General features: G+C 44.2%; 1 protein-coding gene across 1 annotated transcript; it reads right to left on the reverse strand.

Moving 5' to 3' along the window:
* Positions 1 to 5,754: 5,754 nt before the first annotated feature.
* LOC131409491 (fibroblast growth factor-binding protein 1-like) lies at positions 5,755 to 9,172 on the reverse strand. The gene is made up of 2 exons (XM_058546774.1): positions 9,090 to 9,172; positions 5,755 to 7,385 (listed from the first exon to the last, which is right to left on the reverse strand). The coding sequence occupies exon 2, from the start codon at positions 7,364 to 7,366 to the stop codon at positions 6,200 to 6,202; it is 1,167 nt and encodes a 388-aa protein (XP_058402757.1). The 5' UTR covers positions 7,367 to 7,385; positions 9,090 to 9,172; the 3' UTR covers positions 5,755 to 6,199.
* Positions 9,173 to 22,308: the final 13,136 nt, after the last annotated feature.

Below are 22,308 nucleotides of genomic sequence, written 5' to 3' on the forward strand. Positions count from 1 at the left end.
ACTTAGGGACTTTGTGTTACTTGCTTAAGGAAGAGCCACATTTAGAATGAGGTTCTGAATCCAGCATCAGTCCATATCGCCTCTTAAGCATGGTAAGGTATCAAAGGAACTTAAGACACGTTTTATGCACAAGTGTTAGAGATCTTGTTGGGGGAGAGAGCTATGAAACAAATGCTTGTTTAGAGAGGAAAGAGAAGTGGTAGAACATCTGTACTGACCTAGAGGAATGTGACAGTTGTTCAGGAAATGGATGAGAAGGGGGAGGAGCCCCTGTTCAAGAAGAAAGATGGGAGTGGAGACAGACATTTTGAACTGATGGAAAACTTTGTGGTTGGTGGTAAGCCTTGTAAGTTTGGTGGTTATTCCTGTAAAACACTTCCATGAAAACACTCTCAGGACTGCTTCCACCTTCTCCCTTTTCTGGGATGGCAGTTACATAGGCACAGATGGCTTTGTCAACAATCTGTCATTTGCAATCAGGATTAGTCACATCTCTTGGATAAATGCTATTTCCTAAATGGATCAAGACCTTTCCCTATAGGATGATTTGAAATATTCCTTGAGCAACTGTATTGTACTTCAGACTCATCTGGAAAGTTTGTTAAAACACACCTTTGTGGGGCTGGCCTGGTGGTGTAGTGGTTAAGTTCACACGCTCCACTTCCGCGGCCGGGGTTCGCAGATTCGGATCTCCGGTGTAGACCTACACACCCCTCATCAAGCCACGGAGTGGCGGCAACACATATACAAAATAGAGGAATATTGGAGTAGATGTTAGCTCAACAATAATCTTACTCAAGCAAAAAGAAGAAGATTGGTAACAGATGTTAGCTCAGGGCCAACCTTCCTCACCAAAGGAAAAAAAAAAGAAAGTACACACTTGTGTGCCTCACTTTCAGAGACTCTGATTCAGTATGTCTACGTTGGGACTTGGTAATTAGCATTTCTAAAGCTGACCAAGTGATGCAGTTACTTCTGGTCCTCAGGGAACACTTTGAGTAGCACTGATTTAAACTGCATTCTATCATGTAAGAAATATAGGCAGTTATATGATGGTTTTTCTTAGTACTTTCTCTTGAGAGTTTCTCTAGTGAATTTGAAGTTGGGTAGAAGGCAGCCTGTGCCCAAACCCATGCAAGCCTGTGATGTTTATGTATTGAAATCCACAATCTGTAGACTTGGGCAGACCTGATTCCTTTTCTGGCCTGAACTCTTCCAAGCTGTCGGATGTAGGACAACTCACTCCTCTAAGCTAGAGGACCTTAGTCCATAACTAGGAGTAAAACTACTTGCTTCATAGGGATGTGATGAGGATCGTAAGAGGGGACAAGTGAAAGGCACAGAGCCCTTATAAGAAACAGATTTGATGTGTGTCATAGTAGATGTTGATGTATATATATTTTTAGAAACTCAACTGCAGCAAACTCCCCTGTCCACATGACCCCAAAGCCTTCTATGTTGTCTCACACCCTCATCAAATCTGTCACTTTGGTTCTCACTGTTTCCCTAAGCTCCTAGGAGGCTAGACATAGTCTGAAAGATTATAGTAGATCATAGATAAAGATGTGTTAAGAGAATGAAATACAGACACAGGCTGTATTAGTAGTTCTTAACACAGATTGCATATGAAAATTACCTGGGAATTAAACAAAAATACCAGTGCCTGGGATACATTCCAGCGATTCTGATTTAATTAATCTAAGGCAGTGTTTATCAATCTTGGTATACATTAGAGTACTTGCAAAAATTTAAAAATTCAAATTCACTAGTCACATCTCTACCAATTATCAGATTCTGATCTCTGGTAGAGAGATCAGAATCTCTGGGGAGGGAACGCAAGCATCAGTATCTTTAAAAAGTTCTCCTAGGTGAGTTCATTATGTAGCAAGGGGCTGGGCATCTCTTGGCAAAGGAGAGAAAATTTATGTACACAGCAGAGTATTCCCAATACGTTCTTAGATAAAGACAAATACAATATTAGGAGGGGAGCGGGTCACTATTTTGCATGTGCCTAATAAAACCTTATTTTCTGTCCTTTCTTTGTTGATTTAATTTACTTTCTGTGTTTAGGGTTGCTCTCTTTCAAGTTCACTTCTCTATCTTTTTGGCTATTTTATTGCTATTGGGTGACTGGAGTGGATTGAATAGTGTCCTCAAAATCTTCGTGTACCCCTGGAACTTGCGAACGTGACCTTATTTGGAAATGGGGACTTTGCAGATGTAGTCAAGTTAAGAAGAGGTCCTACTGTATTAGAATGGGATACATACAATGGCTGGTGCCCTCCAAAGAAGAGGGAAATTTGGACACAAACACACAGGGGATGACTCCATGTGATGATGGAGGCCGAGATTGGGGAGATGCTTTACAAAGCCAAGGTGTGCCAATGATTGTTGGCAGCCACCAGAATCTAGCTGACAGGCCTCAATGGCTTGTTTGGCCAAAAACAACTTAGGAGGTATATTGGGGAAAGAGGTGGATAGATGGATGGCCGATGAGATGTGCTGGATTCCAGTGATTCAAGCTGGCACTGCTGTGGTTGTGAGTTACCACACAGAGCCAGGGCTACCCGTGTCTTCCTATCAAAGAGAATCATTCCTTAAGGGACACACACAAACTCATACACACACAGAAGCTAGCTACTCTACTTCATATTCAGAAAGTCCCCAGAGAAAAAATGAGTACCAATTTGGATAGAAGCTAACGTAAACTTTGTGTTCTCTTTTTACTTTTTTTTTTTTTTTTTTTTTTGGTGTTTTTAAAACTTTCCCTTGGGATGTGACTGTGATGGGAGGCTAAGTAGGAATGGAAGTTTTAGCTTCTGGAAATTTCTCTTTACAAGAATATAGAAGGGGATATACACCTAGAAGTACTTGTTCATCCTATTCACATTATGGTGTGACCCAAAGCCAAAGATCTCAAATGTCACTCTTCTCTCATGGAGTGAAGAAAATCATGAGCTTCAAAGGCAGAAAGGACTTGGGGACTTCCAGACCCGGGTCTCTCACTTACAGGCTCTGCTACTTCAGGTTTCTGACTCTGGCAAGTCGCTCAGCTTCTCCAGCTTCAGTTTCCTCATCTAGAAAAAGAGGATGATAACACCTACCTGAAAGTGTAGTGAGGGGGTTGAATTAGAGAATGGGGCAAAGTCACTGGCACATACTAGGTGGTCAATACAGTGGTTTCCATTGCCTTTTGTAGTAAGAAAAAAACCTCTCACTTTTAAAGAGTTTACCAAAGGAATTTTTGACCTCCCTCCACAACCAGTCTTGTGCTGTGGACTTTGGATGGTCACTTGTGTGGAACACCTACTGTGGACGCCAAGGGACACTAGGAGCTTTAGATTTCTCAACCACTGTCAGTCTTACAAGAACCTTTACAGATGGTTTCATTATCCCCATTGTTGAGACGAGTCATTGGCTCTCAGACAGGTTAAATAATTGAGCCAGAGACCTTGGTTGGGAAGTGGAAGAGGCAAATGTCTAGCTTAGGTCCAGTTGACTCTGTCATGTTGGAAATAAATGTCTTCCCAGTTCCGCCAGTGGCCAAAGGCCATGAGTGAGCAGAAGACCCATCACCTTCCTGGGCTGGAAGGGATCTCAAGAGGGTTTCAGGTCTGGCCTAGTTGGTCCTCCAATGTTTATATCACCCAGATCAGACCAGGATTATTATTTATTGACCCCTGGAAGTGTTTAACAGTCTTTTCCTATTTTAGGACTAGGATGAATTGAGATGTATGAATGGCGGAGGGGAGTCACAGGGCTGACAATCCATGTAGACCTTAAGAGAAATTGACCTTCCCAAAGTACAGCTAAGAGAAGCTTGGGGAGGGTCTGGGATATTGGTTTAGTTCTCTTGGGTGTTGGGGTGAGGTTCACAGGGTCTGGTCCTGGGCCCTGTCCTACAAGGACACTGCAGTCTTTGATGCTTCTGAACACACCAAGCAGTATCCAGTCGTTGGAACAAGCACCATGAAGAGAGGGATTTTTTGGTTTACTGCTATTTTCTGCCCCTAAAATATTGGGTGGCACAGAGTACGAGCTTATAGTAGATAATAAATTAGTTAGTTAATTAATTTCAGATGATTTGCACTGACTTGTTCACTGTGTTTATAACTTGCTCACCCTAGAGAGTCACCTGGCTTGATTCCTCATTTCATTTAGATCTAGGCTCAAAAGTCACCTTCACAGAGAGATCTCCCAGACCATCTCATCTAAGACTGGTTACCCTCCATCACCTCTACCCTCTTCCCCTCTTTTTCTTATCCTCTCTATCACTTGTTTGTTTTTTTTATAACTTTATTTATTTATTTTTTCCCCCTGAAGCCCCAGTAGATAGTTGTATGTCATAGCTGCACATCCTTTTAGTTGCTGTATGTGGGACATGGCCTCAGCATGGCCGGAGAAGCGGTGCATCGGTGCGCGCCCAGGATCCAAACCCGGGCCACTAGCAGCAGAGCGCGCACTTAACCGCTAAGCCACGGGGCCGGCCCCTCTCTATCACTTGTATGCTTGTGAGTTTGTCATCGCTCTCATCACTGTCGTTCCATGGGGCAAAGCATCCATCCTCTGTGCACCGCTGTGTGTCCAGCCCCTAGAACAGAGTCTGGCAGAGCAAATGCCCAATATTATGTGTTGAATGAGTAAATGAATAAATGCATGCATACTCCATGGAAAGAGCTTAGCACAGTGCCTGGCACATAAGAAGGGGGAGATAAATGTTAGTGTTGATGATGTTGATGATGACATCCAAATGTCACTCTGAGTCTGTCACACTCTGAATTGGCCACCGACAACCCTCAGTGTAGGTCCTGGTAGGTTGGTGAGTGTAAAAGGCCACCCTTCACCCCACCTGCCATTCCTCCCTGCCATCAACAGAGACTCTAAGAAACAGTGCTTTTACCTGTTCCTGCTCCTCACTTTGCACTTAGTGGAATTGTGACAAGGCACTGGGGGCACATCATCCTCTCTCCCCAACTCTTGAATTAAAACTTTCAGATCCTTCACATACTAACGTGGAAACAACTAATAGCAGTGTCATCGTTGCATCCCACTACATTCCAGCCACGTGTCCTCTCCCATTTTCTAGGATTTCCTCATCTCTTTGCTTTCATACATGCTGTCATCTGTCTAAAGTGCCTCCATTCTGGCCCATTTCCTACCTAAGGAGACTCTCTCCAAAGTCCAGCTCCAGTATCATCTCCTCCAGGAAGTTCAACCTACTATTTTCCAGCAGTTTCTACCTCCTCTCTCTGGTTTTCCATGCTATCTTTTCCCCCTTTCATTGGAGTCTTCATCACAGGGCACTGTACTTAGTCAGATCCCTCTCTCCTAGGGCAGAAATGAGCTCCTCAAGGTCAGGGGTCCTGCATATGCTGAGTGCTAATGGGCTATGACTTGAGTCAGTGGAGGATGTTGCTCCAGCCTTAGGACTTGGCTTACAGAATCCCTGGGTTCAATTCCTGGTACCCCTTTTATCATCTGTGAGACCCTGACAAGTGCCTTAATCACACCACACACCAGGTGTCCCATTTGAAATCAGGGATCCCAAGTATTACAGTTCAGTAAACATCAAACAGCACAGTCCAATGGATGAAAACTTAAAGATAGGGATCCTGGAATGGGTCACCTTTGGGGAAGATTTAAGATGGGTGGGGAACAGGAAGTCATTCCTAAGAAATGTTTTCCAGTGAAATCAGGTAACAGTTTGTGAATTCTTTTGGACCACACACAGAGAAACCAAATAATGGCTGAACATATTTTTGAAGAAAAGCTTTATTGTCTATTAATTTGAGAAAAAATGCATCGCACTGAAATCATTACTCTGGCTTGTTCAGCTCAAAGACTGGTCCTCAATGCTTATGTACACACAGCATTGTGGGCCATGAAAACATATGCTGAGGTAAACAGTCTCTGAAAATCACATTCAAGGAAGTGAATACATAGGAATTTCCAAACACTAACAAAGAATTACAAAGCTTGTTTAACAATCCACTGCATTCCCACAGCACAAAATTTCCTACGTATTTCATGGAGAAGCTGGAGAGCTTTACGGCTCAGTCCCACAGAGGAACTAATGGCATGACATCTCCTAACTGACTCCATTTGCATTTGCCTCATTAAGTTGTTCATCCTGTATTACAGCGCCAAAGGTTTTTCAGAAGGCGCTCCCTACATCATCAGAGTCACTCAGGGAACTCTGTTAGACTTTCTTCTGACCTATATGTTGAGATGACTGGTAGATTATCGTCTGCTTGATTTTGATGCCTGAGTCATCCTTACAGTTGGGTTTGGGGGTGGTAACCTCATTGTAGAATGACTCCGTGGGGGTGGTCTCTTCAACCTGGGGCTGCTGGGTAGTGGTGATCTCTTCCAGTTTTATCTGTTCAGTGGGCGTGGTCTGTTCAATCACGATGGGCACTGTGGCTGTGGTCTGTTCAATCTTGGGCTGCTGTGTAGTGGTGATCTCTTCAACTTTCACCTGCTCAGTGGGCGTGGTCTGTTCAATCACAATGGGCACTGTGGCTGTGGTCTGTTCAATCTTGGGCTGCTGTGTAGTGGTGATCTCTTCCACTTTCACCTCCTCAGTAGGGGTGGTCTGTTCAATCACGATGGGCACTGTGACTGTGGTCTGTTCAGTCTTGGGCTGCTGGGTAGTGGTGGTCTCTTCCACGTTTACCTCCTCAGTTGGCGTGGTCTGTTCAATCACAATGGGCACTGTAGGGGTGGTCTTTGTGACTTGGATCACCTCTGTAGGGACAGGTGCTACGGTCTGGATGCCCTGCACTGGAAAGAATGGTATGACTTCTGTAGTACTCGTGGGAGGGGCCTCGTGGATTATGATATGCCACCAGGGGGTGATGTCCTCATCGCACTGGTTGAGATGGCTGATCAGAGTGGAGTACACCAGCTTGAAATTGGATTCTGGAAACCTCCTACTGCAGACTCTGCTCCTTAGAACCACATGTGCATCCTCACAGAGGTTCCTCTGGCAGCTTAAGTGATGGGCAATTTGTGTCCAGTAGATCATATCACTTTTACAACCCTCTATGCAGGAAGTTGGGTTGCTGGTAAAGACACAGGAAAAGTCATGGTCCATTCGGGAGCACACAGCCTTCATGGCGGTGCCCTCCTCATGCTCCATCAGAGTCACAGTACATGAGGCCAGGTCTGGGGTGACAATGACACCATTGACCAGGGGCTTGTGTTCCCTGTCTTTCTGTACAATTTGGGGCTTGCCCAGAGGGATCCAATGATCTTTGGTTGCCATACTGCTTTGCCCCTCCCGTGATTTCGGTGCGCCCACCACCAAGAGCACCTGAGCGGGCAGAAGGAGGAAGGGCAGCAGGGTGAGGCTATGGATCCTCATGGCTTCAGCTTGGTGGAATCTGTTGACAAAAGGCAGGTGAGTCAGTGCTGGGCAGCAGTTCAGCAGTGCGGGGCTACAGACTGACCCTCCCTCCACCTGGACACATGCCAGCCTGCTGGCAGTGAGATCAAGAATACTTCTGGCTCCTAGAATCACTAGACAAGCAGCCATCTGTTCACATTTCTGATTGACTTGAATCTTGAATGTCCAAAACCTCCTACTCTGCATTCATTCCTTCCTCACTCTCTCAGCCTCATTAACTCTCACTCCCTCATTCACTCGCTCATTTAAATTGCATTTGCTCACTCAATCTGTCATTTGTCTTTCAATAAGTCTTCATGGAGCACCTACTACATGCCATGCACTAGACTAGGCGTGGAATTTATCAAGGTGAATAAGAAAGTCACACATCTTAGAAACTTGGAGGCAACTCTCTGAGGAATTTAAACGCATTAACCAGGAGTCTGTCCCAGCTATGTCACCAACTAGATCTTGGGCAAGTCACTCTCCCCCTCTGCATCTCCAGTCCCTTTATCTGGAAATCAAGGTGTTGGATGAGATCATTGCAAACTGTCCTCTAGCTCCAGTGTGCTGGATTTCTAACTCACAGTTCCACATGGCCTCAGATACCACATGAGGAGAAATGACACTGTTAGTGACGTGAAAGGTGATGTTTGACCCCGGGTTAAACATGCATGGCGTGAGACTCTCTGGAATGGGTGGGTTGGTGAGGCGGCATTTGGGATGCAGTAAGAGTCTAAGGAAAGGCACGAGGGAGGGGAGATCATTCAACTTGACTGGACAAAGTGAATCGGGGGGATAGGGGTGAATTTCCATCAGAGCATTTAGACTACAGGCTTGAAGGGAAGGATCGTGTCTAACTGATTTCTGGAGTCCTGTTGTGACACAGTGCTGGGCACGTAGAAGGCTCTCAGTCAGTACTTTTAAAGGTATATCATTGAATAAACAGGATGACCTAAAATGCTACACTAAATGCGTGGATTTCATCAGGGGGGCAATGAAAAGAAACACGCTGGAAAGGAGAAGAGAAATAGGATTTCTATTCGACACCCACTGTGTGCTATGTCCTCCACCAGCATTTGAGTCTCACCTTGTTTAATTCATTCAAGATCCCTGCCTGGTAGGTAATAGTAAATCACCGCCAGGTAATAGATGTGAAAGTTAAGGCTCAGATCAGTAAATACATTGCTTGAGATTCCATACTGCGCAAGTGACAAATCTGGGACAGGGGACAGATTTTATCTGTCTGATCCTGTAGACCAAGGCTTATTGATCAATTCATGCCTTTATCTTTACCTTTTAGAAAATAGTGGCAACAAATAAGAAAACTATAGACTACTCAGAGTTTGGTTTGGTGTAGTTCATGAAAAGATAATTCATATTATCATTGCTCCATATTAAAAGAAAATCCAGAATTTTGTCTGCAAACCAGCAAGCCCAGACAATGACCTGGACCTCATTTCCACCCTGGGCATATGGGGTCCCCTTAGGATAGAGAAAGAGAAAACAGTGACAGGTATGTGGGATCTTGAAATGAAGGGTGGGGCAAAGGCTGGGTATACCAGACAGAGACCCACTCGTTCCTCAGGGTGTTGGGACTCAGGCCCCACATGTCCCTGGGGTCTGGATGGAATCCAGAGGGTCCTTGGGGGAGCTGGCAAAGGGGGGTGGAATGAGACTCTTAAGAGAGCCAGGCTCTTACCTTGTCCTGAGGATGCAGGTCCAGTGCAATCCCAGATTCCAGAGTGAGCTTGCAGGCTTGCAGCTGTCTCATCTGCAGTGTGAGGCAGGGAAGGCCCTTTTTATGGGAGCCCAGGCAGGCAGGAATTTTACAACACACATACCTGTGGAGCTTTATCACACTTCTCTAGCCACACCCCTTTTGGATTAAGCCAGTTCCTGCAGGAAAAGTGGTTGATGGAATCCTGTGGGAAGGGGGTTACACACCTGGCATTAGACTTTGTCCCTCCAAGGCCTTCCCTTCCCAGCCAAAGTCTAGGATAGGAGGACAGCTCATCCTTACAAAGACTCTCACTGATGCGATGAGGACCCCAGCAGCAATATCTGTAGGGGAGTAATAATAAGAATAATAGAAAACAACCATATCTGCCAAACACTGTGCTAGGTCCATGTTTCCTAAAGCTCTCCCTTCATTCTCATCACACCCCTTCCATGATATAGGAAGCTATGATTCTCCCCATTGTACAGAAGGAAAATTGGAGCTTGGAGATATTCAGGGCTTGCCCAAGGTCACCCTGCTGGGAAGAGGAGGAGCCCAGGGTTTAAACCCGGGCCTCCCTGCATCTATCATCTCATCTCCTTCTACCTGCCACTCTCAAGACACATTTGGTGAGTGAGCAACTGAAGCTGGGGAAGCCGTCTCAGTCTCTGTGTCCCTGTTTTCACTGAGGCACCTGAAGTTCCTGTGTAGGCAGAGAAATCCTGGGGCTCTGAGAGGCTGGTAAGGAGGGAGCTCCTGATCTGGGCATTTCTGCTGAAAATACTCACCTTCAGGTCGCTTGCGGGGACCTCACTCTGGTCAGCCTTCTATAGGCAGAGTCTGGTACCCGAATGAGCTGGTGGAAGCCTGGATACAGCATTGGTTTAGCTGTGTGAGCTTTACCTCTCTAAACCTCCACTTGCTCATCTACAGATTGCTGACAATAATAGTACCTCATTTAGGGTTTCATACTAAACTATTGAGGGGGCTGAGCTATTAACATAAAGTGAAGCAGAACAGATTTGGTTCATAAGGGGGTCTCAAGCTGTATTCTTTAAAAATGGTTATATTTGGTTTTCATATTATGCATGTAGAAGGAGACTTACTTGCACAAAGAACATGTGCACCTCTTCACTGTTTGTCACCTCACTATTCATGAGTATTTAGGCATAAGAAATTGTTCACTTTCCTTTTAAGTGGGCTATAGGAAAACAATTGCATAGGTGTGATGATAAATGGCAAGTGACCATTGGTGTTAGGACTTGACAGTAGAGAGCGATGAAGACTGTGGCAAACTATAGAATCCCTGCCTCTTTATAGTCAACAACAACTCTAACTAAGGACATGTGAGTACGGAACTCAGTTTTGTCAGATTTTTTGAACTTTTAAGAAATGCTGCAATTTGCAGATAGATGTGTTTATATGAAATTGGGTTGGCATCTAATTCAAATTTTAAAAACACTTCCCTGGCCAAAAATATACACACCAAAAGTCATAACTGTAGTTTTATTCCAATCACGATTCGCCAGTTTGTGAATTCCAAGGTCACAGAAAGATGGATGTTGATTGGCTCACTCGGTATTTCAAAGTCTTTGCATGAATTCCACTAGAGGGGGCCATTTCCCTAAACTCCAAGCCTCTTGTAAAACTGATCGGTTAATGACCATCTCCATTGTCCTGACCACCAGCCCATAGAAGCCGTGACTTCCACACACAGGCACTCACAATGTGGTATTTGGGGGATTATTTGGGCATAGGCAAGATAAAGCTTCTTTGTTCCACAGGGAGATATAGATCAAGATGGACTCTGAAAACATGAGAAACTCATCTTGATCCTCAGGAGGCAGCCAGACTTTTTCTGGAGGAAGGATATAGGTCAGAACACAAAGCAAATTAGAAGGAAACAGGTAGACTCCAGGATCTTTTCTCAGAAGTGTCTCTAAGTTTTGGAAGGGAACATGGAACTGCCCCACTGGCTTCCTGTGATCCCATCCCAACTTCTGCCTTGATCTTTCTAGTCCAAACAGGGGGCACAATGTTAGACCAGGCTGTGTAGCCCTTTTCCTGTTGGTTCAACCTGTCATTCCAAATTCATTTCCAGACAGACAGACACACACACACACGCACACACACACACACCCCTACACACTCTCCAATCTGATCACACTAAACCACTCACCCAACATTTCTTGAATACTTCGTGCACTCACCCCCTTCCTCCCTTTGCTCCTACTCTTCGCCTTACTTGGAATGCCCTTCCAGTCCTACTTTTCCAAGCACATACCAGCTTGTTCTTCAAGATCCAACTCAAACGTCATCTCCTCTCTATTGGTGTCATTGGTCCCCTGCTCTTTCTCCATGCCTCCACCCTTTCAGGGATGTTCATGGAGAGAAATAGACCATCACCCACAGTGAGTGTGTACAGTGTGCCAGCACTGTGCTGAGGCTGTGTCCTCACATTAATTCACATCTTGATATGCTGAGAAAACGATACACTTCTACAGTGCACGGGGGAATCTGGAGATGCTTTGGAGCCTCAGTGACTCTGTTCACAGCAGGTTCCCACCCCTTCCTCATACTCCCAGGACCCAGGGGATCCCTAATTTCTGGAGAACTGTCTACATAAAGACTCTTCACTCTTTTTCTCAGGAACCCCAGGAGGAAAGTCCACCCTGGATCCTCGTGGTGCACATGTGGAGCTGAGGCTTATGTGGCCCAAGTTCCTTGGCAAACGCCCCAGAGCTCTGAATGGCAGAGCCTGGACTTGGGCCTGGGCCTATTGGTGATTAATCTCCAAGCAGGGTATTTTGGACATTGTCTAATGGTTCTGAGACCTAAATCTGTCTCAATTCTAAATTGTAAGGAGAAGATCCAGCCCTGCTGTCCTATGTACCTCCACGTTCTCAGTATCCACAGCAGTTCCTGGCATATAGCAAGTGTTATCATCAAAATTGTTTTAATAATGACTTGAGAAACCCAACTTCAACCACTGCAAAGAATAGAAAAAAAAAGACTTATTTGCGTGTTCAACTGTGCTGTACAAAGAATGAGGTTGGTTTAGATACACATGGATCCATTGGATTCAACAGTCTCCTTCTGTCTGTCTCATTCTCTCTCTCTCTGTCTGTCTCTCTCTCTTACTCTGCCTCTCCCTGTCTCTCATCTGTGCACTTTCCCCTGTCTAGTTTTATTCTCAGGTAGGTTCCTTCCATTTGTCATAGAACAGAACATGATCTTTCATCTCCCTAGCACCCATAGGAATGCCCAGGAGAACTGTGATACAGCCCCTCCCTGGTATATTCACTGAGTCTGTTGCAGGGAGCAGAGACACATGGTGCACAGCCCACCAGAAACACAGGGAGTGGAGGATGGGCACTTCTCAACAAAAAAAGGGGCTTCTGTTACCCACAGAAAGAGAAAAGTGTGACAAAAACAGCAGATCTACACTACAATAGGTGCTCACTAAATGGGAACAAACCCAGATAATAAGTTATAGTGGAATTTCACAGCATTTGACTAGTTGGCTAGCTTATTGAGACAGATGTCCTTGAAGCTGGGTACAATTTAGGTAATTAGGGAAGCCATTTCCAACTCATGGGACAGAACTATTCCTTATCTGTTTGAGGATCAGTAAGGAAACTAGTTGCCTGAAGGAGAATGTTTGTGACAGGAGAGGATGAAAGATAAGATCCCAAAGTCAAAGGAAGGTCTTGATTGCAAAGCTGAAGCCTTCATTCATAGGGTGAGGATGACAAATCTGCAACCCAGGAGCCATGACCTTCAGACATGGCAATGGATTGTGCAGGGCACTCCTGCTGATCCTGGAGACAGCCTCAGAGGTCATTTCAACACAGTCCTCTACTGGGAAAGCCATTAACCATCTGTCAGTGTTGGCATCAAGGACAAAACCTGTCCTGCCATAGATGCGGCTTTGGAATATTTTGAGTGCTTTTACACAGAAGAGTGAGCACACTCACACCTTAGATCACCCCAAGCTTTATGGAAAGAACTGCACATGCATTCAGAGGGGACTGACAGCGGATGTACCTGCCCTTCACCTTCTGATTCAGCGGGAATAACCCCAGAGGAAAAGAAAAGCAAGCACATTTGCAGCCCAGGGCTGTGTGTCTTCCATTGTTCTGAGAAGGGATTTGTCTTTGGCCAGCCAGCCCCACAGGGCAGATGGGAAATAGAAGCAATGGCGCAGAGAGGAAAGTAGGCAAGAGAAGGGCAAGGAACCTGAGATCCGACTACCGCCTTGATGTCATCCAGACTGTCTCTTTGTCGGGGATTTGAGGTTGAGAAATAAAAATCACCTAAAAAAAATCATTCTGTCCTTCCATCAAACCAGTGAGAGATGATTCCCATTTTACAGTTGAGGAAAGTGAGATTAAAGACATTGATTTTACCCTAAGATATCTAAATGATGATGAGGAGGAGGAGCAGGAGGAAGAGGATACTGATAATAACTATCACTGTCATAGGGCTTCTACGTTTCAAGCATCATTCTGAAACTTACCCCACTGCCATTTCATATATCCCTTTTATGACTTCATTTCTGCAAATATAGAAACAAAAGCACAGTGAAGATAAGGAACTTTCTAGGCAAGTTCCTTAAACCTGGTATGTCATTCACCTCATCTATAAATGAGGGAGATTCGTTCTTCCCTCAAGGGTTTGTGTTATTCTTAAATGAGATATGACAAAAGTGCTGAGCACAGTGCCTTACACAATTAGAGAAGAATTCAATGAGGGCCACTTCTAGTATTTTTATTAGAAATGACGTTACGTACCCATACATTGAAAAACTCCCTGTCCTTCTTTCTCTACTTTCCTCTGTCTATTCTTCTCATTCTCTTAAAAATTTTTAAAAATCTTAGACTAGTTTTAGATTTACAGGAAAATTGCAACAATAGTTCCCCTGCTCCACATCTCACTCAGGTTCCCCTATCCCCAACCTCTTGCATTATTATGGCTATTGAGCCAATATTGCTACATTTTTACTGGTTAAATCCATACTTTATTCAGACTTAGTTCGATTTCACCCCATGTTCTTTGTTTAGTTATTAATAGACACTATTTTTTAGGGAAGTTTTAGGTTCCCATCAAAATTCAGTGGAAAGTATACAGTTTCCATATATACCCTATCCCCACACAACCCACATTGTCAATATCTGCCACCAGAGTGGTACATTTGTTATACTTGTTGAATCTACATTGACACATCATTGCCATCCAAGTCCATAGTTTTCACTGTAGTTCACTCTTGGTGTTGTACAATTATGCATTTTGACAAATATATAATGACATGAATCTACCATTATAATATCACGCAGAGTAGTTTCACTACCTTAATCCTCTGTGCTGCACCTGTTCATTCCTTCCTCCCCTCGAATCCCTGGATATCTCTAATCTTTGTCTTCTATCTCCATAGTTTTGCCTTCCCAATGTCATGTAGTTGGAACCATACAGAATTTATTCTTGTCAGATTGGCTTCTTTCACTCAGTAATATGATTTTAAGTTTCCTCCATGTCTTTTTATGGCTTGATAGGTCATTTCTTCTTAGCACTGAATAATATTTCGTTGCATGGATGTACCACAGTTTCTTTATCTGTTCACTTCCTGAAAGACATCTCGGTTACTCTCATGCTTTGGCAGTTAAAAGTGAAGCTGCTATAAACATACATGTGCAGGTTTTGATGTGGACATAAGTTCTCAACCTCTAATGATCTTTTCCCTCTGGCATCCCATCCAAGATTCCACTTGACATCTAGGAGTCGTGACTCCTTAGGCTCCTCTTGGCTGTGACAGTTTCTCAGATGTTCCTTGTTTTTGATGCCCTTGAGAGTTTTCAGGAGTACTGGTCAAGTGTTTTGAGGATGTGTCTCTTTTGGGATTTGTCTAGTCATTTTCTCATGATTAGATTGGGGTGATGCCATTCTTCTCTTCATCAGAGATTTACATGACAGAGGGCCGGTTTCCTTTTGGGGGTTCCACAGAACTCTGAACACGATTGGTAACCACCCACAGGGTAAGACTGGTAGTTGAATGCATGTCTCGCGCAGTCTGGTCACTGGCAGATGATTTCAAGTTCAAAAGCTGATTTCACTGTCACGTGTTTTACTACCATATAGTTCCTTTACCTAGAGGGTTCACACCTGTGGGTGCAGCCACCAGAGACTTTATCATTGGGTGTTATTTGGTTGTGAAGTGAGTCTTAACTGTGCAAGAATACCACACCAAATTTGGTCAAAAAGCAGTCCCTCCTTCAAAAGTGATGGCAGGAACAGACATAGAAAATGCTGAGTTGCCACATCAAAGCAATATTATTCGGAGGGTTAAATCACATGCATTGAACACTTATTCGTTGTCAGGAAATGAGGAAATTTACTAAACAAACACCAGACAAAATATTGTTAATCTTGAAAAGAACATTCATCTTAGACCTGCTGAACAGTATTGGCTTTCCAAATTAAGAATGCCCATTAGTCAAGACTTTAGGATCCCTGTATAGCAAATCAAATGATACACAGTGTTTAAGTTTTACTTTAGAAAAATAAGAGACAGAGAGGAGTTGATGGGACTACATTTGGTGTGAATGCAAATTGTAAGCCTATAAAGTTTATTTATCTTAATAACAGTGCTGTGTTTCACATCCCATAATATTGAGCCCATTTTATTAGAAGCAATGTACAATGCTCGGTTCTGATTCTAAATTCTTATAAAAAGTAACTCATAGTTTTTGTAATAAATTAAACCAAATGATATTACTGTTTGTAGTAGGTCAAAAATGTTAGAACATCAGCAATTTTGAATTGATCAAACTAATAATAATAGTAAGGTTTTTTTCTCAAATAAAAAGACTGTAATATATTCTTAAAAAAATATTTTTTAGCTCTATTGTAACAAACTCTCCCTACAAAGCAGTTTCATTGATCATCTCAGGGGTTTTCACATCTTTGTTTTTAAGGATATCATTTTTAAAAGATCCTTTTAAAGAAGTCTGCTCCTTTTGGATAAGATATTCCAAGGCACACCAATGTCTGTGATTCTCTGCACGTGCACACAGCCACACGTGCATGTGTGCAAATGCACACACATCACCTTCATATTTGGGGCAGAAGAAGGTCCTAGGAGAGTCTCCCTTTGAAATTTTCAGTCTCTAACTTACATTTGTTACAATGAGTGCCAGTTGCCACCTTGGAAAGCCGGAAAAGGGAGAACACAAGCTGCCCTTTCTCTGCGTTGATGCTGCGGGTCCCGATGCACATATGAATTGCAGCTGCTGTCACATGAAGAGGTGAAGAGGTGAAGAGGTTTAGATCAAAGCCATCAGAAAACAGCTCTGAAAGGCCTGTAAGGACACCCAGGACAAGTGGCTTCCAAGCTCAGAGAGCAGAGCACTCTCACGTGCTGAGGGCTGTTTAGGGTAAGATAGAGACTGTAGAAGAAGCACTCTCACGTGCTGAGGGCTGTTTAGGGTAAGATAGAGACTGTAGAAGAAGACGACAATGGTTGACTCTAGGAAGAACAGAACTGGCCTCTAACCAGACTTCATTCATTCTGCCACTCATTCATTCATTCCATCACTCACTCATTCTTCCATTCATCCAAAGAGCACTCATGAAGCACCTAATGTCCCAAGCTCTCTCTGTCATTGACTGGAATGCAGTCAAGGTGACATGATCCTTGCCCTCAAGGAGTTGGCAGACAATAGGGAGAAAGACAAGGATCTCAATCACGACAATATAAGAGTAATTGCTATGTTGGAGAGAAGCCTGGGGTGCTCAGGGTGGAGACATCTAACCTAGCCAGTGGCAAAAAAGAATTCCTCAAGAGCCTATGACTGGTTAAGAGACAATTCAATAGCTGGAGGAAAAGGAACGGTATTTTTTCAATCATTATTCAATCACCACTCTATGCGAGCTGCTAATATCACTTCAGGGAATGCAAAGGTGAATGTCATTTGGCTCCTGTCCTCAAGACTGGTCAGTTTAGCCTGCAGCTCACTGTCTGATGATTGCTATAGTGATGATACCTTATCACTTCCAAACCCCACGCATCCATTCTGTCCTAATTTCTGGTCCCAACATGTAGGGTCTTTCCATTTTTAATCCAAGTCAAATTCAGCCTAATATCCATTACCCCCATAGGCATGCCCTTAGGGCTCCAGTAACATCTGAGTGTCCATTCTTATTTCAGAACACTTTGCCTCTGCCAAACTGTTATCTTTGTCCTAAAATTCATCCCATCATTATCTATCTGGCAAATACTCATTCTCCCTCCCTGTGCCCACAACAGAATTCATGGCTCCTTTATCTGGGCTCCCCTAACGTTTCACAGACTTTTGCTATTATTACTATTACTATTATGACAAATTGACTTGTCATCTTATTGTGGCTCATTTACGTGCTTGCCACTGTCGTCATCCTGGGAAGTGACATCTCTAGCCCAGAGCTGAAGCATGAAGCTTAGAAATGAGCAAATATTCAGCAAATATTTCTTGGATTAAATTGGATGTTGTATTTCTCAAGACTCCTTTTCTTGCAATAATAGAAATTAATAAAACAAATGAAAACAAAGAAAATTGAGAATTTATTTGAAGTTTCTCATAAATCATGGAGACAAGGGTTGGACAGGACCACTCAGACACACAGATATGGGGACTTGAATATCACCAACACGCTCGTTCTCATATCGCATATTGGTGTTCTCTGCATGCGTGCTCTGTCTTCCCAGTCTGTTTTCTCCACATGGTTGGAAACACGGTGTCAGCAGCTCTGAGCTGAGCTGCACTGTGGAAAATCTCAGGGAGAGACTATGGTCAGTTGGGCTTGAATCACATTCCTGCCATTAGACTTATCGAACCTGGTAAAGGGCAGGATTCTGGGGTGGACAGCCCAGTCCCCTGAAACATGTGGTTGGATTTGGGGGAGAATCAACTGTTCCCAAAGATGTGGAGAGCTGTTCCCAGTGGAGAGAGACTCCGTAGGTTTCATGTCTGCACTGGAAGAAAGTTGTGGATAAGGTAGATGAGGACGTGTGCAGGAGGGCATTCTAGAATTCACCTGAGGCTGCACCCAGACCTATGGCTCCCTGTCTCTGGAAGGATGAGGACCCTTTAATGACACCCACACCCTAGGAAGACCTCCTCATCATAACACTACACATTTAATACACAGTGATTGAGCAGTAATATGATGGTGAGAGCAACGGCAGCTCTCACTTTGTGCAACTTGCATGTATGATCTCACTTAATCCTTGGGCCATGCTTAGGAGTAGGTGCTATTATTATCCACATTGTAGAGAGGAGGAAATTTAAAATCACCCAAGACCAGACAGCTAGTGAGTGGTGAAGTCAGGGTTCTAAAACAGGGCATTGAGACTCTGAAAAATCCATGCACTTAACCTAGACTGTTGTCAAAAGATGCCACAGAGCCAATAGGAATTTGGTAATGCAGTTGGATATGCAGATAATTTACCATGATACTATTTTCTCTCACTCGAACATGAGCTGCGTATCTATTTACAAGACATATTACTAATTTAAGGGTCTCATGGATCCCTGTAGCATCTGCTCTTCATACCTACGCTCTCTCTATCCTCCCACCCCTGGCAGCCCCTGCTCTGGGGCCCCTTGGGACCAGTATTTAGAGAGCTCTGAAACCACACAGGTTGCCACCTTCAAAGGAGAGAGATATAGAAAGTACATTCTGGGACTGGGAGGCGGTACAGGCACAAGGAAAGCTGTCACCATCCCATCCAGGTCATGACCTCACAACTTACAGAGCTTTTCAAGTATGGGAGAGTCAAGCTCTAAGAGTGACAGTATCATCTGAGTGTGACAATGGGGAGGGAAAGAGAATCCGACTTCAGCCAACATGAGGCCATGTTGGGTCTAGTAACATGCTCCCCTCTTCTTTTAACTTCAAATGTTCTAAATGCAGAAGAGGAGTCAGCAAGCTTTTCTCAGTTTTTTTTTAAAACAATATCTGAATGAAGTTAATGAATTAATTTGTCTTAGACTTCAACTGGTTCCACTCAACTTTTACCACAAATTTTCATGCTTAAGCGTTACGTTCAGGCCAGTTGAAGCTAATGTCCTTCCCAGTGTGATTGGGAAACTCATGTTTCCAGTTTGCAGGAGCACTCTTCTGTCAAGGCATCAACGTGTGGTGATCCTATCCTGGAAGACCTGATTGGGACGTGAAGAGTTTTGTCCTTCCCCTTCGAATATTTCATCTCTTTTCTACTTCATTGGTAATCATACTGCACATCCGCATGGCACAATTTCATTGTTAAAGCCTTCAATGTATATTGTTACATTAGACCTTTAGAACAACTCTGTAAGGAGTGGCCATTATCTATGCCCAAAATCAAGATGAGAAAATTGACTTCAGTGACTTCCCTAAAGTCACAGAGCTCATTCCTTTCAGCTGCATCCAAATTGCCTACTCCAGGGACAGTATTCTTTCTGCTCTGGTAGACAAAGTTAAATATTGACCCCATAACCCAAAACTAAGCCTGAGAGCAATTGAGTGCAGGATTCTGGGGAAAATCCAGGAGGAGAAATCCTGGTAAGTCTTCAGCTCACAGCCTGGCCTGGTTTGGCTTCTAGAAGCAGAGGGGGCCTGAGAAAGGAAGGAGAGGCCGAAAGGGAACAGATGCTGCCTGGGAGGTGTGGGGTATAAGGTGAGGAATTCAAAGGCTGGGGAGGGAAAGGAAATATGCCTTTGCATAGAACTAGTCACTATCTTTAATATGTCTGAAGTCTTTTCCAACTCTAATTTCTAAAGCATTGATAGATGTATGACTTCAGGAGAACATACACAAATATATTATTAAAGGAACAGCCATAGACCTCCCAGCTGCCTCTAGGATGGCATCAGACTTGAGCCCTACAGACAGAAAATAGTCCTTAAAGAGTTCCTTTGTGTTGATCATAAACTGCAAACACAGACTCACAGACCTGATATTTTTGCAAGCAGACACACAGCACTGAATTTTTCATGCTCACATTTGTCTTAGCCGTTAAACTTAAAGCAGTTAGACACCAACAATAACACATGCGTATCTCAGGCATTTCTTAAGTCCTTCCTACAGACAGTGGGATGGTTGTCTAAAAGGTCAATAATTGGCCCAGTGCCCAAAGGGGCCCAATGTTCAAATAAACTTTTAATCACTGAATGGAAGAGGAAGAATATATATGAGAGATGATGTAGTTCAATGCCATCAGTTTAAATTGATCAATTCTTGGGGCTGGCCTGGTGGTGCAAGCGGTTAAGTGTGCACGCTCTGCTGCGGTGGCCCTGGGTTTGCCGGTTCGGATCCCGGTGCACACCGACGCACTGCTTGGCAAGCCATGCTGTGGCGGCGTCCCATATAAAGTGGAAGAAGATGGGCACAGATGTTAGCCTAGGGCCAGTCTTCCTCAGCAAAAAAAGAGGAGGATTGGCGGATGTTAGCACAGGGCTGATCTCCTCACAAAAAAAAAAAGAAAAAAAAAATTTATCAATTCAATTAATTTGACAAATATTTACTTATGTTCCTAATAGGAGCCCAGACAACTTATTTGTCACTGACAAAGTCCTAGAGCCTGTAAAGCAGCAGCAGAGTGTATACGTGATGCAGTTACTGTTAAAAATAAAGCCCCAACCGGCCCAGTGGCGCAAGCGATTAAGTGCGCGCGCTCCGCTGCGGCGGCCCGGGGTTCGCTGGTTCGGATCCCGGGCGCGCACCGACGCACTGCTTGGTAAGCCATGCTGTGGCGGCGTCCCATATAAAGTGGAGGAAGATAGGCACAGATGTTAGCCCAGGGCCGTCTTCCTCAGCAAAAAAAGAGGAGGCTTGGCGGATGTTAGCTCAGGGCTGATCTCCTCACAAAAAAAAAAATAATAAAAAAATAAAGCCCCAAATCTCAGGGGCTTAACAAGTGGAAGCTCATTTCTTCCTCACATCAAGTCCAAAATGGATTTTTCCACAGTGGATTATCACCAACAAAATTCAATTGTTGGCTTCCATAGCTCCAACCTCTTCAGACTTTGTGACTGTAGCTAAATTGATTATCCGTTTTTGAAGTATTCTGTCTTGGACATGGCAAACGCCTTTTTCTCAATATCTTTCACGCAAAGTGTCAATGATCAGTTTACCTGGAAGATCACCTGGACCTCCAGAAGACCTTCACTGGAGCGCCTGAATTCTCCTACTACTTGCCATCAAGGACGGGTCAAGTAAAGGGACAAGCCTTTCTCCCTTCCAGCGGTGACTGCACTGATGACATCATGCTGATAGGCTCCAATGAAGAGCAGGTGGCAGCAGCTTAGGAGTAGCTTCTGACTCATCAGTCCTGAGGAGATCAGAGATCGGCCATCCAAACCAGTTCTTGGGAGTTCCGTGGGCTGAGGCTCAAAGGCTGATTCCTGAGACAGTAAAGGAAAAGTTACTCACTCTCCAGACCCCACGACTAAAACAAGAAGCCCAGACCTAGTTGGCCTCTTTGGGGATAAGAGACAGTTTGTGCCTCATCCAGGTATTTTGTTGAGCCCTGGGTATTAGTTGACCAGAAAATCTGCCTAATTTACCTAGGAATTGGGTGGCAGGTATGCTAGAGGTAGTCCTCCAGGCTACCTACCCTGGGGCCCTGTTAATCCCAAGGATATTGGTGAAATCTGGTGTCTGATACTGAGAACTCCGCTGAGTGGATCTTCTGGCAAAGGGAGACAGCCTCTGCCCAGTTACCTTTTAGGGTACCAGCTTCTTGCTGACATGGCTTCTGGCTCTACTCCACTTGAGAAACAGCTGCTGGTCTGCTCTTGGGCTCTTGTGGAGACCGAGTGCCTTAGAGAGGACTGCCACGTACAGTTGTGTACAGGTATCCCCACCCTGCATTGATCCTCTCAGATGCTAAAGACAGAGGTGGAAAGGTAAACAGATTTCTCATAAAAAATGGAAATGCAACATTCCAGAACAGCAAGTCTAGTCCCACAGATGAGTACTCTTTACACAGTAAGGTTGAGGCCATATCCTTAGGGACCCATTGTATCTTCCTTGATTACTCACAGGGACAGCCTTTGTCTACCCGGAGATGGTTCCCAAGAAGCCCCAAGGATGCTTGGACCTAGTTTTCTGAAGGTTCATTTCTACTAAAAAGCTGATGGAGTCCACTAGGTGGCAGCAGCCACTAACCCCAGTGACAACTCT

This window comes from Diceros bicornis, chromosome 8, assembly GCF_020826845.1.
Source record: "Diceros bicornis minor isolate mBicDic1 chromosome 8, mDicBic1.mat.cur, whole genome shotgun sequence".
Classification (NCBI taxonomy): domain Eukaryota; kingdom Metazoa; phylum Chordata; class Mammalia; order Perissodactyla; family Rhinocerotidae; genus Diceros; species Diceros bicornis.

Excerpts from the sequence above, each read along its gene's own strand:
- LOC131409491 (XM_058546774.1), bottom strand. The coding sequence starts at position 7,366 with ATGAGGATCCATAGCCTCACCCTGCTGCCCTTCCTCCTTCTGCCCGCT.